This window comes from Ochlerotatus camptorhynchus, unplaced genomic scaffold (assembly GCF_037179485.1).
Source record: "Ochlerotatus camptorhynchus isolate MF236.1 unplaced genomic scaffold, CSIRO-AGI_Acam_v1.1 ptg000232l, whole genome shotgun sequence".
NCBI classification, from domain to species: domain Eukaryota; kingdom Metazoa; phylum Arthropoda; class Insecta; order Diptera; family Culicidae; genus Ochlerotatus; species Ochlerotatus camptorhynchus.
The window spans coordinates 1,980,545-2,003,350 of NW_027040722.1; the positions used below are offsets into that span (position 1 = coordinate 1,980,545).

At 39.3% G+C, this 22,806-nt stretch overlaps 2 protein-coding genes across 2 annotated transcripts in view; one reads left to right on the forward strand and one right to left on the reverse strand.

The window, feature by feature from the left end:
* The window catches only part of LOC135704222 (cytoplasmic 60S subunit biogenesis factor ZNF622), a 530,133-nt gene that overhangs the window by 224,456 nt on the left and 282,871 nt on the right, over positions 1 to 22,806 (forward strand). The gene's annotated exons all lie outside the window — the stretch shown is intronic.
* On the reverse strand, positions 4,445 to 21,173 carry Arp1 (Actin-related protein 1). The gene is made up of 4 exons (XM_065225696.1): positions 20,932 to 21,173; positions 6,925 to 6,989; positions 5,990 to 6,863; positions 4,445 to 5,814 (listed from the first exon to the last, which is right to left on the reverse strand). The coding sequence occupies exons 1-4, from the start codon at positions 20,977 to 20,979 to the stop codon at positions 5,671 to 5,673; spliced, it is 1,131 nt and encodes a 376-aa protein (XP_065081768.1). The 5' UTR covers positions 20,980 to 21,173; the 3' UTR covers positions 4,445 to 5,670.

The window sequence follows — 22,806 nt, forward strand, 5'->3', positions numbered from 1 at the left end:
CCTGATGAATGTGGGTATCGTAGTGGAATAGCTGTATAAATAAAGAGAATGGTGGTTTACACTGAATAACCATCCATAGATAGATCCCAATGACCATCCTACTGCTTCGTGCCAATTCTTTGTTAGCCGTTTTCATCCGAATCTAGTGCAGGCTGTTATCGGTCGACGTTTACCATAGCATTTGCAGATTTAAAATATGATAAATTTGTCGAAGTACATTTGGTTAAATTAACCACAGTTTGAATCTTCGACAGGCATCAAAGTTACGACTACTTTGTTATAGTATTCTCTGACTTGTGTCTGAATGCCAGAGAATTAATGCAGAACTTTGAGGCAGTAACCTCATAGCTCTGCAATAATACTTGGGCATTCAGAAAAGGTTAGAAAAATAATGCTGCTTGTCATGATTTTCAGAAAAAAAAGATTTATAGGCATCTCTATTTGCCACTGAGTTCGACCCGTGATTAATAGAAAAGCCTAGAGAAAAGCAATACATTGTCATCGTATAGCCATATTTAAAATTTTATGTTTCCATAAAACCAAATCAAGCTCTCATCCATTTTGAATTCTCAACTTTTTCATTCTTATTTGAAATGATGCAATTTGCAATTGTAGACATGCAGAACCTCTGATTTGCCAAGCACATGAAGGCCCCATAAAGCACGTCTTGCTGGATGATACGGATACATTTTTCATGTTAGGCCATCTTCCGATATGGCATTTTTACCTTATTTCCCTTCAAAGCAAAGTTCTTAGATTTCGCTTAGATTTCATGCTGTGAATGAATTGAATTGATTAAATAGCGATTTGTATCAAGAAATAAAAAAAAATAATTCAGATTCTCCTTCTCCTCTGACCCATAATGTTTATTCACAATGTGATTTGTATTTGTTGATGTACCTATATAAGGCCAGACTACTTTGGTCATTGTTGAGTAATTATGAGTTACTCAAATTTACTCGGAGCAAAAATATTAACTTTGAGTACAGCTGGCTTGCCCCTAGACCTTACCATCTGCTTGATCCAGATTTGTGAGGAGCTCTCGATTGCTCGTCATATGTGCATACGCCGCAGAATCGAAAATCCAGTCGTTCGCATCCTTCTTGCCAAACGTAGATAGAACCGTGCAAAATGTTTCACCTTTCCTTGAATCCTTGCAGTCCCTGGCGATGTGTCCGTACCGAGCACATTTTCTGCATTTCGGGCCCTTGGATGAAGTAGACTGCTTCATTTGCTTCGAGGTTTTTTCATGCCGTTTGTTGGTTGCGAAGGCCTGGTTGTTTTTCTTGCTGCCTAGCTACGGTTGCTCTTGAAGAAGTTTGGTCTTGACAAAATCGCCAGTTATGGCAACTCCAGAGTTTTCCAAGGATATAATCATGGGTCGGTAATCGTCCGGGAGGCCAGCCAACAAAATCATGAAAATCCAGAGATCCGGAAGCTTGAATCCGATACCGTTCAGCTGGTGCGCTGTCGAAATTACCTGGTTCACGTATTCTTCCATTGATCCACACGAATACAGATCCGACTTGATGAGCTTGTGGAGCAAACCGAAGGTCCTTTGTCCTCGAATGCTGTTTCCAACTTGGTCCATGCAGCTTCGGCCGATTCCGCGTCCTCAATGTGCACATAGATTAGCGGATCGAGAAGCAGGATCAGTTTCAACCGCGCTCGCAGATCCTTCTGCACATCCACCGGTTCGAATGTTCCGTCTGGTTTCTGCTTCGGCTTCACTGCATCCCAGAGTCCTTCCAGCTGAAGAAAAGTTTTCGCTGCGAACTTCTATGAGGACCAGTTGTCCCGTCCAGTCAACCTCTCGATGGGAGGAATACTTGAGGAACCGCCTTGAGAAACTCCGTTGGAATTCGAACTTGTACTCATTTTTTTTATCTTCTTTCACGACAGGCCCATAACCTGTAGAGAGTAGCTAAAGACGTCTGTCTTTGGTAGTGGTTAGAGAAGAAATAATTTTATTTAAGACGTTTATAATTAAGTTGTCAAGGCTTGCTTCGATTGCTAACAGCTTCGCTTCAACAAATCAGTTCAACGCAAGTTTGTGAGATATGCTCTTCGTTTCCTCAACTGGCGTGACTCAACGAACTTGTCACGGTACGAGGAGCGTTGCCGTCTCCTGGGAAACGAACCATTAGATGTGAGACGGGCGGTCGCTCAAGCAATGTTCGCTGGAAAGCTGCTTACGGATGACATTGACTGTCCAACACTGTTGTCACAGCCTGTATGCCCCTGAGAGGCCTCTTCGTCAACTCGAATTTCGGTTTTTAGAGCCACGGCGCCGAAATTATACACAACATGAGCCAATTCGAGAAATCAGCCGGCAATTCAACAACTTCTTCAACTTCAACGTGTTCGCTGACGTGTTTCGTCATCGGCTACTAGGCATTTCCGTACTGTTGACTGTAACTATTTAGTTGAAGTTTTATTCATTTAGACAATAATTATCAGTTGAATTTTTCAATAAACAAATAAACACATTGAAAAACGTAGCCAACAAATTTGCGACCTCTTTCGGCGATGTTGTGGTTACACGATCTAGCACAATTCGATGGGTTTTATCTCAGGTTAGACTGTGTTTATTGAACATGTTCTTCGTAGCTATCGGCCAGTTCGTTGCATTGAGTTTCGATTGAACGAAGAGTATTTCGGTTGTCCTCGGATTTAGAGATGAAAACCCGTTTGCGGGCCTCGCGGAGTTTGTTGCGGAGCTTACGTCTGTATTCCACCAGGGTTTCCACGCATAGTAGCCGGAGAAAGGTCTACGAAGAGGAGAACACTCGTGGAAAATTGCGTGCAATTTTTCGTAGAACTGGTTTGTAACGACGTTCACTGAATCACCGTTCAGAATCCGGGACCAATTAACAGCTGCAAGTATGTGCTCTAGGGCGGTTAGGTCACAGATTTTAAGATCAAATACGTCTGGAGCATCATGATGATCGGGCATATTGGATGTAAACATTAAGCAGTGGAACCGCTGGTTTAAGGAGATCAAAAACGTCTGGATTGATAGTGAATGCCAAATCCAGCCTGAATTAGACCATTAGCAAGCAATTCTTCGGTAAGAGCCACTTCCTGCTCCGTTAATGAGTTTGAAGGCAGATACCCATTCATGTCCTCGCCGAAATTCCAGAGTAAATGAGGGAGATTATAATAACCCAGCACAATGATGTTATCGCTCAAGGACGTCTGTGAAATATTTCATATAGCTACGGCATGTGACTTGTAGAGCTTCGGACTTAATAAAGAGCGAACGTAGATTCCGGAGGTGAACAGTGAGCGGTTCTCCAAGCTAATTCGGACTTCTTTAGAAGATCCCTGTACATCTGGGCAGACTCTGTTATATAAATCTGGAATATTGAACATGAACACCTTCCCCCGCCCAAAAAATTTAAAAGTAGCGGTGATGACATGTGAAGACATGTTGATATCGTTGAAGTTTTTTTTTTCTAAATGCGCCTTGCATCTCTGGGCTGAATACTCCCGCTTTATGTCCGAGTAAACAGAATTTGACTGCCCTTATGGAATGTGAAACACATTCAAAAACTGAAAGTTCGCCACCTAAACAAAAATCCTGAGTACGGCTCTGCCTACAAGAGTACGTCAAGTAACATAAACTATCAAAGTGTGCCAAGAAATGTATGGGTTAACAAGCGATTTGTTCGTGTTGAAAACGGAGCACCCCTTTCATGACAACTGCAACCATTAACACCCCGAACACAATGCCTCCGGTAAAATGTGTAACGGCAAATTGGCAATAGGAGAAATTGGGGCAATTTAATAATAGGGCTTGAAACTATACATTTGGTTAAAATTCATTCGAATTTTTCACTGAATTTGGTATCATTAGTGAGCTGGTGGTCAAACTGCCCCACTTTCCCCTATATGAAAAAGTGCATTTAAAAGTGGCTTCTTCCATTTCTAAAATCTATCGGTTTAGGTGCATTTGAGTAAGACCGTTAGAGTATATAAAACTGAGTATTACCAACAATCAATACGAATTTAACGATTTTAAATTGGCTCACTACTTGACTAGCCTATTGGTCCCAAGCAAACGATTAACGTATCCTATTCTAGTCGAAATTCTAGTACTACACAATGTTTGTTTTGATTCGCTAAGAAAGTTTGACAGATAAAATGAGGGGTTAGTGGATTTTCCTATGTTTCGAGGGATGAATCGATTAGCTTGGGACCGAAGATAGTACCAGAGCAGAGCCAAAAAGTAGAGCTCGTTTCTTCGGGACCTACTAGTCTTAGAGTTACCTCTATGGTATTACTGTTAATACTGAACAAATCTACACAAATCTACTGTTTGCTGGTTTCATCCCAGTTTACGAGGTTTTCAGTCGAGCATTTTCTGCACCAATCAACAACAACAACAACAACAACAACATGAGGTTCTTTTGTTCTACATCACCAAAACACATCTGACACATATTCCGGTTAGTTTCACTTTACCGATATATATATTTTCTTCTCTCGCAGTCGATTTCCACTTGTTACTACGTACCCACGTAATTGTTACTTCAAATCTTCCGCACTATCGCATTCAATTTCATTACATAATATCTACTTCATTAGTTTATTTAGATTATCTTTATATTGTTTTACCTTCTTGGTTTTTGTTAAGTATATAAATAATTAAATTATAACTTACTAGTCTTAGCCAATGAAGCGATCCACTGTTTACAGTTTTTTTTTGCTTTCGATAAAAGATCCTCATCGCAGTGTGTATGTAACCGTTTGAGAGAGATTTCGTTTTTAGTTTGGAAGAAGAAAAATCAAGCTGCTCGAAGCCGGAATTATGCAACGACTTTAGTAGAAGACATTTTGTGGAAAAGTTCAGAAATAGTAGGAGCACAAACACATAAGAAAACAGAGCTGGAATGGATTTCAAAATTGCATATTTCTGCATTTAAGAACATAGATAAGAAGATCAAACAATCCAAGTAGCGTAAAACAGGGTATTATTGAGACTGGTTTCATTTCAACCGTTGTGCATTGTATGAAATAAAAGCAATTGAACGGATATCGAGATAGTTCAAACTCAACGTTTTAAGCAATATTTGTAATTTAAAAACGAACACAAATGTATCTAGAAATCAAACTTTCAAAAATATCTTGACTGCGTTCTCACGAACAGACAGCAAGCAACAATAAACAGTGCCCACACGATGTCAATCACATTATATATTATATTTCGGGTCCTAACGCAACAAAACACCTTTACTTTCTTCCTGTCTAAGCAAAACTGTCTAATGAACGAATCTCACATAGCGATTGTTTAACCGTACTCGAAAATTAAAGAGTGAAGATACTTTCAATGTAGAACACCCCATAGGCTTACTCCCTCGGTTGGTTCCTGCTCTATCCACCGCGCAACACAACATGGGGCCAATTCTTCACCGTAGAAATTTAAAAAGCATAGACTTACCTTCTCGGTCCATTTCCCTTCAAACCTGCTACGACGATTCCCTGATTGGTCTCCGATCTGCGCCACCTTGTTGACATCGAAGCATGGTTGCACTGCGACCTGAGAGTTGTTTGTGTGTTGTATGTGTGTTTGAATGTTGAGTGAGAGCCTAGTACGTGCTGAGTGGGTGTGTATGTAATGCATGTTCGTCTATATGAAAGCCGTCTCGCCGGTTTGGTGATTATACTTTAGAATGTCTTTCGATGAATTGCCCGCTGCCCGTCTTCGTCGAACTCTCGCTTCGCAACCCACATCTTCTTGAACGTGTCGAGCGATGCCAGAATCGAACCACCCATCCAGGTGGAATAGATTCGCTCCTGAGGTGCAGCGATCTGTGGACGAGATTTGTTGTTGTTACGAAATTAATAAAGGCGAGTTAGTGTTCCTAGAACTCTTCTGAAGTAGGTATTGAAATACAAAAACATCAACATAATCATAAGGAGATATAATTGCAAAGTTGAAAGCAGCAGAGGCCTAGTAGCCTAGAATTCAACGATCACTACTCACCCTAATCTTCATATCCTTGGCCACGTGCTTCCTAATCTCCGACAATAACCGATCGCCGAAGCCCTTGAACAGCGTTGAACCACCGGATAGTACAATGTTCTGATACAGCATCTTCCGCAGATCCATATCGGATTTCTGGATCGAATACATCAGCACTTCGTGAATACCCTCGCACTCTTCGCCAAGCATGTGCGGTCGGAACAGTACCTCCGGGGCTCGATACCGCGCCGGACCGATTTCCAGTACATTTCCATCCGGCAAAGTGTACTTCACCTTCTCCGCATCGACGGTTTCCTCTTTCTGCGGAACCGTCGGTAGATAGCAGACCTTCTCCTTGATCGATCTTACAATCTCGAATTCGGCCGTTGTGCGGAAATTGAAGCCTTCCTTTCGGATTAGCGTCCTGAGATAACGGGTAACGTCCCGACCCGCAATATCCACTCGCATGATACTGTGAGGCATGGCGAAACCCTCGTAGATCGGAACGGCATGGGTCACCCCATCACCGGAATCCAACACCACACCAGTGACACGACCGGTGGCGTAAAGACTGAGCACTGCCTGCATCGATACAAACAGAGCTGGCACTCCCAACGTTTCGAAAAAGATTTCCGCAGCCTTTTCGCGATTTTTCCTCGGATTTAGTGGAGCTTCCGTCAGCAGGACCGGATGCTCCTCGGCAAATGTGGATAGTTCATCTTTGCTGTAGATGTACGTCCAAATTTTCTCCATATCGTTCCAGTCGGTGACGATACCGTGCTCCATCGGGTAGCGGATACTGAGCAGTCCACGGTAGTCTTCGGCTTTTGGTCCCACAAACAAGTCCCCCTCCAAGGCGCCAGCCATAACACGCACGTGCTTCGGTCTGCCAATACTACAGAAACAAAGTGTTAGCAAATAGAAAAGCATGTCATGAAACGTTCCGTGACACTTACTAATTTGGAAACCGGCACTTTGGAATGTGATCACCGGCGAAACCAGCTTTGATCATACCAGAACCCTGCAAGAACAAGAAGAAGATATGTCATTTGATCGCAATAAAATTCGTCGTCAGATTTGTCGAGTGCTGCCCAAGGTTGGAGGAAATTTCACCGTTTTCGACCAGGGACGGCTGCGGGAAATTGACGAATTCTACCTGCTTTGTCAGAAGCATCGGGACTACTACCGGGATCACAATGGCCAGTCGCACAAGTTACCCTACTTCGACGTTTGTGAGAAGCGTTATCCGAACTTACCAAGACCCACGGAAGACTATGTGCGGCAGTGCCCTCGCTATCATCGCCATCCGTATGCGGTGACGTGTCCCTGCCCGGATCAACGCTATCAGATTGGCAATCCGCCGAGTTTGAAGATTGACATTTGCGGTAAACGGGATCGTTATCATTGAATGACATTTCCGAGTGATTCAAAATCGAGCAATATCTAGTTCCTAGCACATGATAGAGGTCAGTGGATTAACGCTTAAAAATTATTAAAATTGTAAGAACCTTGCCATGACAAAATACACGTAAGCGATGAGCCTACGTCACAATTAGTTTTTTATTCATGAACATTTAAGGGTAAATAGGGCGCTCATTTTTTGTATGATGATTCATCATGTCTCAGAGCATCGTTTGGCCAAAATTGAGCACTCATGGACTTCAAATACACTCTGAAAAATCGTCACGTCCGATTTACGTGAAAACATAGGTGGTTTTCGTCCACCCTATTTTTCACGTAACTTTCACCGGAATTGCACGTAGCCGATCAAAATACAACTGCGATTATCTACGTAATTATTCAGGTAAATAAGTAATAAGACCTGATTTCCACGTACAGCTTAAGTGAAATCGGGATGAAAACAGGTAACTTTTACGTGATATTCCGTTTTGTTTAAAATGTTTTTCACGTAATTTGTACGTGAATTTTGAATGAGAATAATGGAACTTATAGGGGAAGGAGGGGCATAGTGAACAGGTGGGGTATAGTGAGCATGGACAGTGTTCAAGTAATGAGTCGAATGTACTCATCTCAGCGGCAAGTAGGACTACTCAAAATTGAGTAGCCTTATGTTGACTCACTTTTGAGTAAATGACGTTCTCACGTAGACTGAGTCAAATCCACTCGGCGATATTTTCAGTCGCGGGGAGGGTTTTTGTTTTGATTTTTATTCAAGGAAATGGAAATTTCCTGCTCCGGATTAATTCTACCGGAGCAGAAAATAGTTCAACACCGTTTCCCTAAGCTATTACTAGTTACCTGAAGGCATTTCAGCCGGTTTTAAGTAACCTTTCTCAGGACGATTCCTCCGACATGACTGGTATTTTTTTCCAAGTCCAGGATTTTGCTGCCTGAGTGGCTTTTACTCAATTTGACATTTCTGGTTTACTCAGTTTTTGACAACTCGATACATCGGACGAAAGTGAGTACGATCGACTCACCCGGTGAGTAAGCTGAAGTTAGCGTGTAGGGATGAGTACTTAGAAGTTCTTTAGTGGGAATGACACTGATGAAGACTGCATATTGTAATCGAAATACGTATCTGTCATGGATACCAAAATTAATTAAGTGGAATTAAATGGAAGATAGCCTTTTTGCTGTTTTATTTAAGCATTCCGCTAACAACCCAATTTTATTACTTCATGAGGCCATAATGTTATTTTCTCGGCAGACAAGTGCGAGGTGCTAGATTATGATGGTGAATTGATAATCCATGGTGTCGAAGAAGGCGGACTGTACGTTAATGCACGTTAATTTGAGAACTAGAAGATTAAATGTATTTTTTAACCGATTCGAGTATGAATATGGCATAAAATCTGGTTTTTAAAGTTGGTGCACAGGTAAAAAGTGAGGTTACGGGACGCCACTGGTAGAGATGTAACCGTGATCAGCGAAAGCATGCCAAAGTCCGTTTCAGCTTGTGAACATGATTCGAAGCCGGATTCGAATTCATGGAGCTGTTCACAGAAGAAGTCGTAATTCCTATAAAATGTTCTGATGAGAACGAAGTCAGCTCTGACGAGGAAGAATCAGCGGACAGCAGCTCAGCTAATGTTTTGATGATTCCGAAGATGCCTGCAACGAACCTGCGCTCCCACCAGTTGAAAGTCAACAAGGGTCGGGAGCACGTATACCCAGGCAAGTATGATAATTTTGTTAGTTACGGTTCATTTTCTGGTGATGATTTTCTCACGCAGCCATCCGATTCATCAACGATCGATGAAGGACGATCGACAATCCTACGACGAGGTCATGCGGCGACTTGATCGAAAGCTGTGGATACAAGCGATGAAGGAAGAAATCGCATCGTTGGACCAGAATCAGACGTAATGCGGCAATCCGTAATAAGTGGGTTCTTAAAAAAGCGTGAACCCGACGGCAACATACAGCGATACAAAGCGAGACCCGTGGTGAAGGGAGAAACACAGAAACCAGGAATCGACTATGAAGATGCATATGGTAGTATGTTATTCAACAATTCGATTTCGATGTGGACCAAGATGGATGTGTTCACTTTTCCTGCAGGGTGAGCTAGGCGATGAAGAATTGTACATGATGCAGCCGAAAGGATTCGATAAAGTCAACGGCAAGGTGTGCAGACTCAAGAAGCGCTATACGGCCTCAAGCAGTCGAGCCGTGTATGCAACGGAAAGCTTGATGCCGTATTGCGAGACTTCGGACTGCAACGATCACAAGTATATGCGTGCCTGTACTTTGTCCTGGATGGTGACATTATGCTATTTGTCACGATAAACGTAGATGACCTACCGATATTTACAAAAAACCGGGTGTTGAAGAAGAAGCTGAAGAAATGTTTGTTTTTTCCTTGATTTGTTTTCCGTGCTGAGCACCAATGCTACCGACGCCAGGGAGGCAGCTCCCACACCTGGACCTTACATATCGACTATAACTCATGAACCGGGGACCAACGGCTTTACTTCCCTTCCGAAGCCAGGCGTGATCAGAGATGTTATGCCTCAGACCATCCCGGCGGCGCCGACTGAGATTGAATCCAGGCCTGCTAAAGTGAGAGGTAATCACGCTTACCACTACACCACCGGCGCCGCTGTGAAGAAATGTTTGATGAATAAGTTCCAAATAAAAGACTTGGGTGAAGCTTCACACTGCCAGGGTATTCGAATTGTTAGAGATCGAGTGCAAGGGCATCTTTCGTTGGACCGACAATCTAACATTCAAGAGATAATCCAGCGCTTTGGGATGACAGACGCTACTCCCGTAGCAACACCAGCACATCCAACACAGAAACAAAATCCATTGGCAAAAATACTATATTGATGGTTTAAATTAAATACTCCCACCAATAGATTTGTGCAGAAACGAAATTCATTTAATTTGACTAATTTTTCTATCAAAACTACTATACCGTTTGAGTCAGCATAGTCGTTTTGACAGAATGGTAGTAAATTTGATTATATTTATAGTCAACTATACTGAAATCATGGTAGATTTAACGGTATTAAGCGTAGTTATACTGAAAATAAGTGTTTTCTGCAAAATAGTATTCCTAACTATTATCTTTGTTTCAGTGAAGTCTGAGATTAGATATATCGATGTATCCCAAAACGGCTGATGAGGCAGCACAGATGTCAAGAGCAGGCCCCAAGCAACACCATTTGTTTCTCAGCTAGTAACAACAACCTTAGTGTGGCTAATAGACGGTCTAAACTAGGGACAACGCACCACATATAAAACTTCATTGTACCTTAAAAAGCGCAGAAGGTGGAGTCTCTTTGCAACTTATGTTTGTGGCATAAGGTGTTGCAAATAAGATGCATGTAACATGATATTTGAATGACACAAGTTGTAAATGAGGTTTTAACTGACTTAACTGCAATGTTTCCCTGAAATATTTAAAACAGTATTGTGATGTTTTCGAATACATGTAAATGACATTCAAGTAAACCACATAAATGTATTGGATATTTTTTGTGAGGTGATGCGGAAAAAGCATACTGATGTTTTTATTCAGACTGCAAAATCAGAGATGACAATCGTAGAAAAAGTCATTGAATAAAAGTATTATATTAATTACTTTAAAATATTGATAACTAGTCTTTTTTTTCAAACGCATCTGGTTTTATAGTGAAATTACACATTTTGCTTCGATTAAATATATACGCCTTCAAAAACTTATAAGTTGATGCCACAAATTTGCAGCTTGAAAATATGTCGAAATAAAAATTGATCTGTAAAATAAAATATTTGTATTGAAACTATTGGAAATTATTAGAGCTGTAATAAGTATTTAATGTTTTTATGTTAATAGGGTGTGAACATGAATAAATTGCAAAATAAGTTTATTATGATTATTTCTGGTGGATTACATATGGCTGCCAGTCTTACCTACAGCATTGTAATTGTGTACATTGCGGGTCAACATGTTCAGTACAACCATATTTATTTGTATTTATGTGCGGTTGTGTTTGCGAATGTGATTAATTTTTGGTTTCATTCCAACCGAATTAAATAAGCATGATGATGAGTTCTTAAAACTCAAAGTCATGTTTAATAAAAGCAATATCAAAGATATGGTCAGTGGTCACTCTACATAATGTACCCAGGGACTTTTTCATCTCTGTAAGGCAACGCAGCGCTCTGTTGTGAGCCGATCACCCACAAGATATTTTGACAAGCTGGTAGATGCCACACCCCGTCACATCAGTGGGCAACTAAAACACACTTACCAGACCCCTATTTCATGAAGTGCCCGCAAACCTAAATTCTAATCAGCATAGTTAATTAAAAAAAAATACTTTACAAGTAACAACTTATAGTATAGTAACAAGTAACAACTTATAGATTCATACGCTTAATTGGAACAAGATTGCAAATAGGTTCTTCAACACATCTTGGTTCGTCAACTTTTTAGTAACATTTCGAAACAGTTGCTCAATAGGTACAAAAAACATATAGTTCACACTCTGTTGCACTAAAGTTTTAAGAAACATAATGTTTTATGGAACTCCCATTCAACAAACACAACACAAGTTAGATTTGTTGCTCAAGTGTTTCATACAATATCACGTAGCATATAACTTCATACCAATTTGAGTGTAACATGTTTGCTCCTCCCATTGGAGGCATTATTTGACAGGTCATCTAAGCAGTACATTGAAACAATTGAGTTTCATTATTGTGACCTAAAGTAAATGAAGCAACAAAGTTGAAACTTTGTCGTATCAAGATGTATTCCCTGTACCATTTGAGGGATTTCTGGGCAACTTAAAAAGAAAAATAAAAGAATTGAGATGTTTTCTGTGTTGCTTGGGGCTTTCAGTGCGCGCGCTACCGTATGCGAGACGCAATACGAATAGTCTCATAGTCATAGCAGTCTCATACGCAAGAGATTTGTAGCACTCTCCTTTATAAGCGAAATGTACAAAGTGCAGTTACCCAACAGGAAATTCGAATGATTCATAAAAGATGCTGTAAAAACAATCCTCATTTTTATTGCTACCCTTTGTCTAGGTCCTGGTGATCGTTTGGAGCTCGAAAGCTTTGTTTTGATGTGTGTTTCTTACTGCGCCTGGAATTATCCTTCGACTTCCTTTTCTTTGGCGATAATGTCTCACGTCGAACTTTCCTCATCAGCTTTTTGATCAGCCTATCTTTTTCCTTCAATTCTGTACAATTGACTCCTGGGCCTTCTTGTGATTCTTTCTTTACACTAGGTGCAGTAAAGCTAGAATCACTAACTAATGTTGTTTCCATTATAGATATCTCCTCAAAAGGATGCTTCGTATCTTCTAGATCTCTCTCAGTTTCTCTCTCTTCAGTTTTGTCGCAGCTCACATTCTCATAATGTCAGTGTGTCGCACTGTTTTGTAAGCACAGCACATTTCCGGATGTATGCGTTTCATGAGAACGAGTATCATGCGACGTCGCGTGAGTCGAAGCTCATGCGCTTTTCTCAATGAGACATCGCTAAGCGACGTCTCAATGCGACATCGAAATAACAAACTCAACTGGAAGACCAACTCGTGTTCTTGATGTGGGAAAAGTGTTATTTTGTTTTGAAAACGATGGAAAGCGACCTAGCTACTACACTCTTATCGAACATGGAGAAGAGGTGTCGGATGGTTATGACCAACAAAGTTTTCCTAGCGGCAATTTTCTTTGATTAAAGGATTAACTTGAAAAATAGCCCATTCATAACGAACGAAGGAAGAGATGTGGCTTTGGTAAGCGAAATGTACAATTACGTTGTGGTTTATTTGCTCGTTAATATCGACAGTGAGCATACATAAGGGCGTAAACGCGATGATCGATTCTCTTCGTCGATTTTCTCGTTTGTTAATAACTCGCTAGAATTAACGTTTCTCGGTGCGTTTGCTGTTGCTTTTGATAGCCAATACAACATGTTACAACTCTGCATTGAACAATTTCTAGAAAAAAAAATCGCTTAGCTGTAGCCAGTGCTGAGATTTGTCATTGTCATTGACAGACTTTTGCGCGATATTGACAAAATTGTTTTTCACATAGTCAATGATAAACTTGATCCTCAAAAAAATCTTTGTCAAAATCTCATTCATATTTTCGTCAATGACAAAGATTCACCTGGTAACAGAAAGTGTAATTTCTTGCATTCTGAGAAACATTATTGTTATCCAAGCGGTTCAGGACGCAGATGCTTATTCACTTTAATGGCTCCATGTAATTGTTTTGCTCAAGCCATTTAATTTCATTTCAAATTTAGCTAATAAACAAATCAGCACATGTTCGTCACTGACAAAAATGCTACTGACAATTGACATGGTTTGCCTTGACGATGACTGTTAGCTCAAACGAGTGACCAAAGCAGAATTTTGAGTATCACCGTGTATTGTCGAAATTTTGCAGCACTGGCTGTAGCAATGCAAAGAGAAAATCGATGAAGAGAATCGATCATCGCTTATACGCCCTTATGCATGCTCACTGTCGATATGCTTTTTTTTTAATTTCACCGAGGGTCCACGGTACTAACACTAGTACTATTTAGAAATCTGTCGTCGCAAATTGTTGTTTCAATTCAGCATCATGGTGGCTGATATGAACTATCCTGTGAGCACTAACACTTCTGAAGAATTCAGTTGCTGCCGTAGTAAGTTTTGTTGATTGACAGGTATTCAATACAATTCCTGAAGCAAGAAGCTTAGCAACAATCCGTAATACAGATATGACACAACTTTTTCATAAATTTATTACATCAACGTTAATCCAGCATTTCGTACCTACGTACACTGTGGAGCCAAGTTGATCTGACAAAGGTCGTTTTCATACAAACTAGTCAAATTTAACATGTTGTAAATGTGTTCTGTTATGATCAATTGAGCTGAAATTTTGACGCAAAACTACAAATATGTTGAATTTCACGTGAAAGAAATACCAAATTTTTTGAAGCACCTGCTGGAAGGTGACAATAAAAATAAAATTTGTGCATAGCTGATCGGACAAAGGTCAATGGAAAAGGAAGTTTTTTGTCAAAATTTCAGCTAAATTGATCATAACATAACAAATTTACAACATGTTAAACTTGGTTAATTTTTAAGTGTAGACTTCCCAACAAACAATTCACAGTCACAAATAAGCATACACATTGAATAAATGCTGTATAACAGTGTACAATGCTGAATAAAACAAGTTGTCGAATTATGTGCTGAAAAAAGCTCATTGAGATCGGTAGATGCGCCTTTATTCCGCCGTTTGCTCTGATATGATTAATTTACTTATTAAAAGCTTTATAAACGTTGACTGTCAGAACCAGAAATTTGATCTAATAACAAACTGAATAAGTGTAATTTTCACATACATTGTCGCTTTAATTCGACTGTTTTCAATTGCTTTAATAAAATGCTTTATTAGACGTCTTATAAATGTTTTCTAGCTCCATTATTAGATTTCATTGCATTGCTTTACAATATTGCTGTATAAAGGTGAATACAGTCAGCAAAATAGCTCTTATACCACTATGCGTCCATGTTTTAGTTGAATGCTTTGCAAATGCTTTATAAACGACGTATTAGATTCATTATTCCACAACACTGCATTCAGAGTCACAAATAAGCATATAGATCGAATAAATGCTTTATAACAGTGTACAATGCTGAATAAAACGGGTTGTCAAATTATGTGCTCAGAAAACCTCATTGAGATCGATGATGCGCCTTTATTCCACTGATTGCTCTGATTTGATTAATATACTTATTAAAATCTATACAAACGATGACTGTCTTCCTGATTCAACACCAGAAGTTTGATCTAATAACATACTGAATAAGTGTAATTTGCACATAAATTGATGCTTTAATCCGAATGTTTCAATTGATTTAATAACATGCTTTATTATACGTCTAATAATTGTTTTCTAGCTCCATTACTAGATACCATTGCATTGCTTAACAATATTGCTGAATAAAGGTGAATACAGTCAGCATAATAGCTCTTATACCACTATGCGTCCATGTTTTAATTGCATGCTTTACAAACGGCGTATTCATTCATTATTCCACAACAGTGCTTCAGACTAACAACAAAACGAAATTGGTAGCATAGTGGTTACCGTTTCCGCTTTCCAAGTAGAAGGTCGCGAGTTCAATCCCAGCCTCAACCCTTTTTTTTTATTTATGTTCTACTCCTAATTAATTTAAATCGTAATCATAAATCATATCACTCACGACAACCAATTCATAGATCTATAGAAAAGAATAACATCCTTTCCATCGAAATTAGAGAGATGGAGAGGTAACGTTGGTCTAATGTTAAACAACTATGAATGAATTAATCATTCTCACATCTCCTTGAATTAGCTAGAGTTACGGCTGGAAGTGCTGATAGGTTTTCAGATTCAAGCTTTTATTGCTTATTTAGCTGCTCATATGATGTATTCTAGGATAGCTCAGATGGCAAGGCAAGCGGCTGGTGATCGGAAGGTCATGGTTCGAATCCCATTTAACGACATGTGTGTGTATGTATGTATGTGATAAATTCGACAGAAATAATGTGACACAACAATCACTAACGAGAACAACCCTGCTCGTGCCGTTCTTATTTTCGGATTAACTATCCCGTAGTTGAATAATCGTTTAATAAATGTATAATGATGTAATAATTAAACATTGTTTCACATGATAATCAAGCGTCTATATACACCTTTATACCATCGCTGTTTAAGGAAGTACAGATGTCTAATAAACGCTGAATAATCAAAAATTTGATCGAATAAGCTCTGTTACAACTTTTGTAAGTCGAATAAAAGCTTTCTAGACATACCTTATTCAACACCAAATATTTCGATGTTGTGGTTGAATAAATTCTCCAGATTTGTGTGAACAAAGCCTGAACAGAAGTTATTATTAAAAATAGTACAAGTATTATTAAGCATGAAGTGGAATAAAATCGTCAAGAAGTCGTTTCTTCAATAGGCAATTGTTTGTTGGGTTGTGTATGTAATGAGAAGTCACCACCATCGTTTTTGCAGCAAAGTACACTTCTGCGTTGAAAATAATCCTTTAAAATAGAGTTCACTCAAGCCAGACAAACTACAAATATTAATCTTCAGAGTTCTATCATTACTAGCGTGTTGACATGATCGGTCAAGTCAGACCGAACTGTTAAATTTTTTTTTCGATTTCGAGAAAAACGAATTTAAAGTTGACTGTTCAATATTGTGCCTTATGCAATGGGACTAATCACTTGGCCGTTTCCTCTTGCTACTCTAATTTTTCAAATCTGGATGAAAAGTGAAATGTAGCTGAGGGAATCCTTGATCTTATGATATCATTAACTCATTTTTTGTTTTTATTTTGCTACTTAGTCTCTTCTGACTTAACGCCGACCATATGATCTTGTATAGTAAAATGTAGTGCTGTTTTACATTCAAAATCGTCCATTTATATTTTTACTGGTCTGAGTAAAAGTATTCTGAGGGATTCTGAGTCTAATTTCGTGCAAATTATTTTTCCACCTGAATGCTGAATGCTTCAGAGGCTTCCAAAAAATCTATTTTAGAAGATTTCCGCATAAGGACTTGTTGAAGGACACATAGTTCCAGAGATATTCCGGTATTATTTGGGGTGCTAACATGCTAACGGTATCCCAACTACCGTAAGGTTGCCATCCACCGCTCACTTTGTCTTCCTTTACCTTCCTTTAGCATCCTTTCGACAAGCAATTGCGTGTTGGTGATCTTACGGTGATTCCAGTATATCTCTGGAACCATGTGTTGAGTCTGATTGAATCTATACTAGAAGATATTTCTGGAACCATCTAAAAACTTCACCCCATTTCAAAAGCCACATGTGCACACAAATCTTCTGTGAACAAACCCTTGCAGTCCCTTCTCTTGTCACCCGACAACATCACATATGATGAGACCGCGAGAGTCAAGAGAGCGCATTGAGATGTTTCAATGAAACAGTCGCATGTGATTGAAATACATGCGTCGCATTGAGAGAGCAATGCGATGAGACAAAATAAAATTGAAACGCTTGAATTTGTTGAGAGCGTGTAGCTTGTCGCGCGCATCGTTCTGGTCTCTCTTTTGTACAATTAATGTAGCACACCATGGATTTGAGAGTCATGCGACGCTCCGTCTCACAGCTCGCTGTCGCATTTGTGTACGCGTGAGATTTCCGGAAGCCTGGTCAAGAGTCCCCACCAAGGAAGCAGTTGACTGTTTGTCATATGTAGCGCAAAATAGTCGACCAGATATTGCGTACGCCTTGAATGTTGTGAGCCAATTCTCTGCCAACTCTGGTAGACAACATTGAGAAGCAACCATTGGCATATCTAATGGGGATGCCTAGGAGGCCTGGACCCCCTCCAGAATGATCTAGCCGTCCTCCACTTTTTTATGATGTAATAGAATCAATAGAAGAATAATAGATAACTTAAATTAAATAAAGCTCCACACAAGGGAAGGAGGTCCAGATCATTCTGGAGGGGACCTGGCCATGTAGGGACCCCCATTAGCTACGTCAATGGAAGCAACCAAGCGTATCATCCTGAAGGGAATAGCGCAGAAAATGTTGCTGTATACCAAAGACGAAGGCGGCCTGCGGACCCTCCGCAGACTACGAGGTTGGCGAAGTGTGGCCATGGATCGAGTAGAGTGGAAAAGACTTCTTCGGACAGCAGAGGACAACAAGGCCTTAGCCTGATTGGTAAGAGTATACTAAAGACGAAATTGGAGGACTTCAAGAGTATAGCGATGACGATTGAGGAGGAGATCCTGGTTACAGAATATCGACAACAGGTTACTTGTTCACCATGCAAGGGGCTGCCATATCCTGGAATGTGAAGAAGCAACCAACCGTAGCCCTTTCATCATGAGTGGATGATGTGTGGGAAATCGAAGAGTGGACTATATTGTTAATGTAGTATATTGATGTTAGTCTATGGTAAAAGTTGATTCAATTTAATTTCGTTTCGGTTAATCATGAGCAATATTTCAACAAGAGGTACATTCAAAGTTTGCTAAGTGAAGGATTGTAAACCGAATATCCCTCAACTGGAATTCCGCTGAATTAAACAAGTTTTAAGGGGCACTTATATGCTTATATGTCAATGTTTTGCGATATTAAAATGTCATGAAAAACTTGCCATTATATGCACTTCGAATGTATTTAATAACTAGTTATATATAAGCAGTTCATTTTAATTTAGAGAATGTCGTAAACTGTAATGTTTTTCATTAACCGAACGATAAATATTTATGATTTTTTCGGCCTTTTGTGGAAGGTTTATAAATTTTCGGCCTTTTATGATTCGGTCTTCTGTTCCTATCCCGTGATATCAGCTATAGTCTGAACTAAATCGCCTCTTTATAAATTTAGGCTCTTTAGTCTGAACGTACTATAAAAGTATGGACGTCTGCCAATAGTTGTTCTGCTCGAACTGTCAAACAGCACTGCTAGATTGAATAAACTATTTTCAGTTTTCTGGTGAGTTTGTGAAATTTAACTGCGCAAAAATCACCGATAAGATTTAAGGAAAAACAAAACGTTCCTTTATTTTTGACGATATTCATTGTTCTTGGTGTTATTTATGGACTATTCGTTGGAAAACTAACAAAACATTCATGTGCATGACATCAATTTACATTTAAACGGATTTTATGAGTTTTGAGCATGAATTAATTGTTTGCGTCGTGAGTGTGAGTGCGTGAAAATGTATAAGAATCTCATGTGTTTTTATTCGCTTTGGAGTCCTCAATGAATGATTTTTTTTTTCTTCGAACACTGGACGTTCTTATGTATTTGTACGAAATTGAAACCCGTAGGCCGAATTTGGAATCAAAAAGCAGTGTTGTATATCTTTCAAAATATAATTAATATGCGATTCTTTATTAAATTCAACGGTACATATGTAAAGGTAAATAAATTTAGAAGTCATCTGTACTGCCGCTCTTCGCATGTCAGTCCCATAGCGAAAATCAGCAAGTCGAGACAATCACATGTTAAATTTGATTCGTACCATCGCTTCTTATGTGATGGGACATCCAATTTGGCCTTTCTTTCAAACTTGCTCCGAAAAAATAAATAGGGGAAATGGCTCTAATGTTGGCCTATGGATCTAAGATTGGGCCCATCGCTAAATATCTGCTATTTATTAATTGTATCTAGAGAGAGATGAACTAGCCTTCGGCTAAAAATCTCTTAAATAAAGAATTAAAAAAAAATGTATCTAGATGAACGCGTCATTGGGACGGTACTAATGGATATTTTTGGTTGCTATTGAAAATGTAGTCGATTGCTGAATTTATGTATGGGCCCAAATTAGGGACATTTAGGCCGACATTACCTGCATTTCCCCTACATTGATTTTTTTAATATTGGAAAAAGGTAACAAAAATTCTAAAAATCACATTTTTTCTGATTTTTCAAAGAAAATTCACGTGCAAAAACTTTTTATAAGTCATTATGGCGTAAAGTTGGACTTTTCTGTTTTGCTGAGAGTCTAATTTTTGTATCATGAGATGGATTTTTTTTTTACATGTAATTATTAACAAAAATCTAAGGAAGAAACTAATTTTCTTGGATTTTTGATAATTTTTTCCAATATTTTTAGAAAAATAAAAACGTACCGAATTTTTTTTTGTTGGTAAACTTCCTCTTAAGTACGGGTTAATCTTAGTAGGTAGAAAATTAGATCTAAACCTAACAAATGAAGCATTTTTAGAAGCTTAGAGATATTTTTTTTCAGTTTTCCCAGGTTGTGTAGTCAACACTCTGGTGTTATCAACTCAAAGCTGGCGAAAATGCATATAAAATTGATAATCGATTATAAGCAGTATAAATTGTATCTTACAGTCGGTACATATTACTAGATTTTTGGTAACCTCTTGAACAAATCTTGAACCTTACGTTTACAATGCAAAATCATATGGTACTCTTGGGATTCAATCGATTCAATGAATTCCCAATTGGTGCTGATAAAACTTCACCACTAATATGGAGCAGCCTGGGGACACATTATGGGACCAAGCCGAAACGATTCGTTTCGACTTCCCCAATGACCCTGATTCTTTCCATCCTGTGAGTGATAACAATACATGATTACGAAACCGTGAACCACATTATGTTTATTATTTTTAAACACCTCGACCGCAAAAATCGTCTAAGCGAGCAGTGTTCCCTTCCCGTTGTATGATGATGTCATAGATCAACAGCCCGCTATCCTCTCAGACAGTCATACCCCACTTCTTCACTTCCACCCACGAACATGCGACGATTACCGATCGGGAGTCCAGTCATCAACCAACATTCCCCCTTTCCCTTCTTGGATGATCCACGCACTTCCAACCTAATCTCGTTGCACCCCCCCCCCCCCCTCACCCACAAACGATGAGAAATTTTTCATCCGCACGAATCACACCCCGACAAGTTTTCTTCTTTCGCTCGTCTTTCTTCCCATCCATCCTAGCTGCACTCAGTAAAAGCAGAAAGAAAAAGTTTGATACGTACATTGTCGATCACCACTGGCTGGTTCACTATCACATCGTAGGGCTCCATCTTGCGAATTGACCGGTCAGATCCGTTCACTTCCGGCTGCCGGTGGACAGAGGACTAGGTTGGAGCAAGTTACTCGGATTGAATCGCCGGAAAAAGTGCACTTTTTCGGATTTTCACAGGCAGCTTGCGGTTCTTTTCTTCTCCCTTTTCGATTGGCGTTGACGTCCGCTGCAAAACGCGAGATGACAGCGAGATTTTCCTTTTTTCCGACGATGATGACAGCACCACGATGACACACACACAATCAAAAGTTTTGTTTTGGGAGGAAGGCAAACAACGGGGACGTAAAGAAAACGATCCGGAACACGTTCACGTATTACGATTTATAAATCAGTGTCAACATTTCAAAGGGGCGTAATTGCATTTGTAAACAATGGCTTTAGCCTTGGATTTCTGGTGAATAAAAGCTCAATCATGAAGATTAATGACACCAGCAGATAGAGGAATGTTACCTTTACCAGCTAGCATTGTTAATATGGAGAGGTGAACTTTTATTTGCGAGAAATCGACGGCTAAAGCCATTGTTTACCAAATCAATTACGCCCCTTTGAAATGTTGGCACTGAAATATCTACACGGTTAGAAAAAAGTACCCAAAATTAAGTTCTTTTCACTCATCTCGGCACTATAGTGCAGGAACCCAAAAGTAGGTAAAGCGGGTCAAAGTAATTTTCATTTACTTACACGGTAACCAGCGTAAACACATAAATGAGTAAAAAAATACACATTTTTTATATTTATATGCAGCTGTCAAAAAATGTGTAAATTTGGAGATCTTAAAATGTGTAAAAAAATACACATTTTAAGAATGTAGTACCAGTCAAAAAATGTGTATTTTTATACTCATTAATGGGTAAAAAAAACTTCAAACTTTGCTGTAGCCTGCCTTGTTTACGCACGTAATTTGTTTATATTTCAGTGAAGTACAACAGGAAAATGGAGGAACTATGGTCCAAGCTGGACAGTACGACGATGGACATACTAGAAGGTAGGTGATTTATACTATTTTCATAGTTAAGTTTTGGAAAAACTTGCTTGCTTCATACTGATTTTTGTTTTTTTCCTTAATTTGTTTTCCGTGCTGAGCACCAATGCTACTGACGCCAGGAAGGAAGCTCCCACACCTGGATCCTACCTATCGATCCATCAACTCATGAACCGGGAACCAATGGATTTACTTCCCTTCCGAAGGAAGGCGTGATTCTCGGCGTGATCAGAGATGTTATGCCTCAGAACATCCCAGCGGTGCCGACTGGGATTGAAATCAGGCCTGCTGGGGAAAGAGGCAATCACGCTTACAACACCGGCGCCGGTACTGATTTTTTGATGGCATTCCTTTTTTTAATAAAATATTATTGTATTCGAGCAATCTTTATAATTTTATAATTAACACAAATAAGAAAATTCCGAAGGCAATAAAAAACCATGCGCACCCATTATATATAAGTTCTAGAAATGATTACTTTTTACACATTTTGCTGTAAAAATCGTTCTTGAAAAATGTGTAAAAAATACACTTCTATTGACGTTTGCTGGGTTTACACATAAATGTGTAAACGCAGTTTACACATTTTATGAGTAGACCCCTTTTTTCACGAAATGTGTGAAATTTTACACATTAATGTGTTTACACTGGTTACCGTGTATGTGCAGTTCGTATGGAATTTTCCACTGGTTTTTTAACCAAAAGTATGTTAGTTGTACCCAACAGTAGGTAAATATGATTATACTCAACGTTGGGTTCCCACACTTTACTACCCATGTTGCGTGGTTTTGCTCCTCCGTTTTTGACAACATTAGAAGGAGAAAAGGAGACAAACTAGTCAAA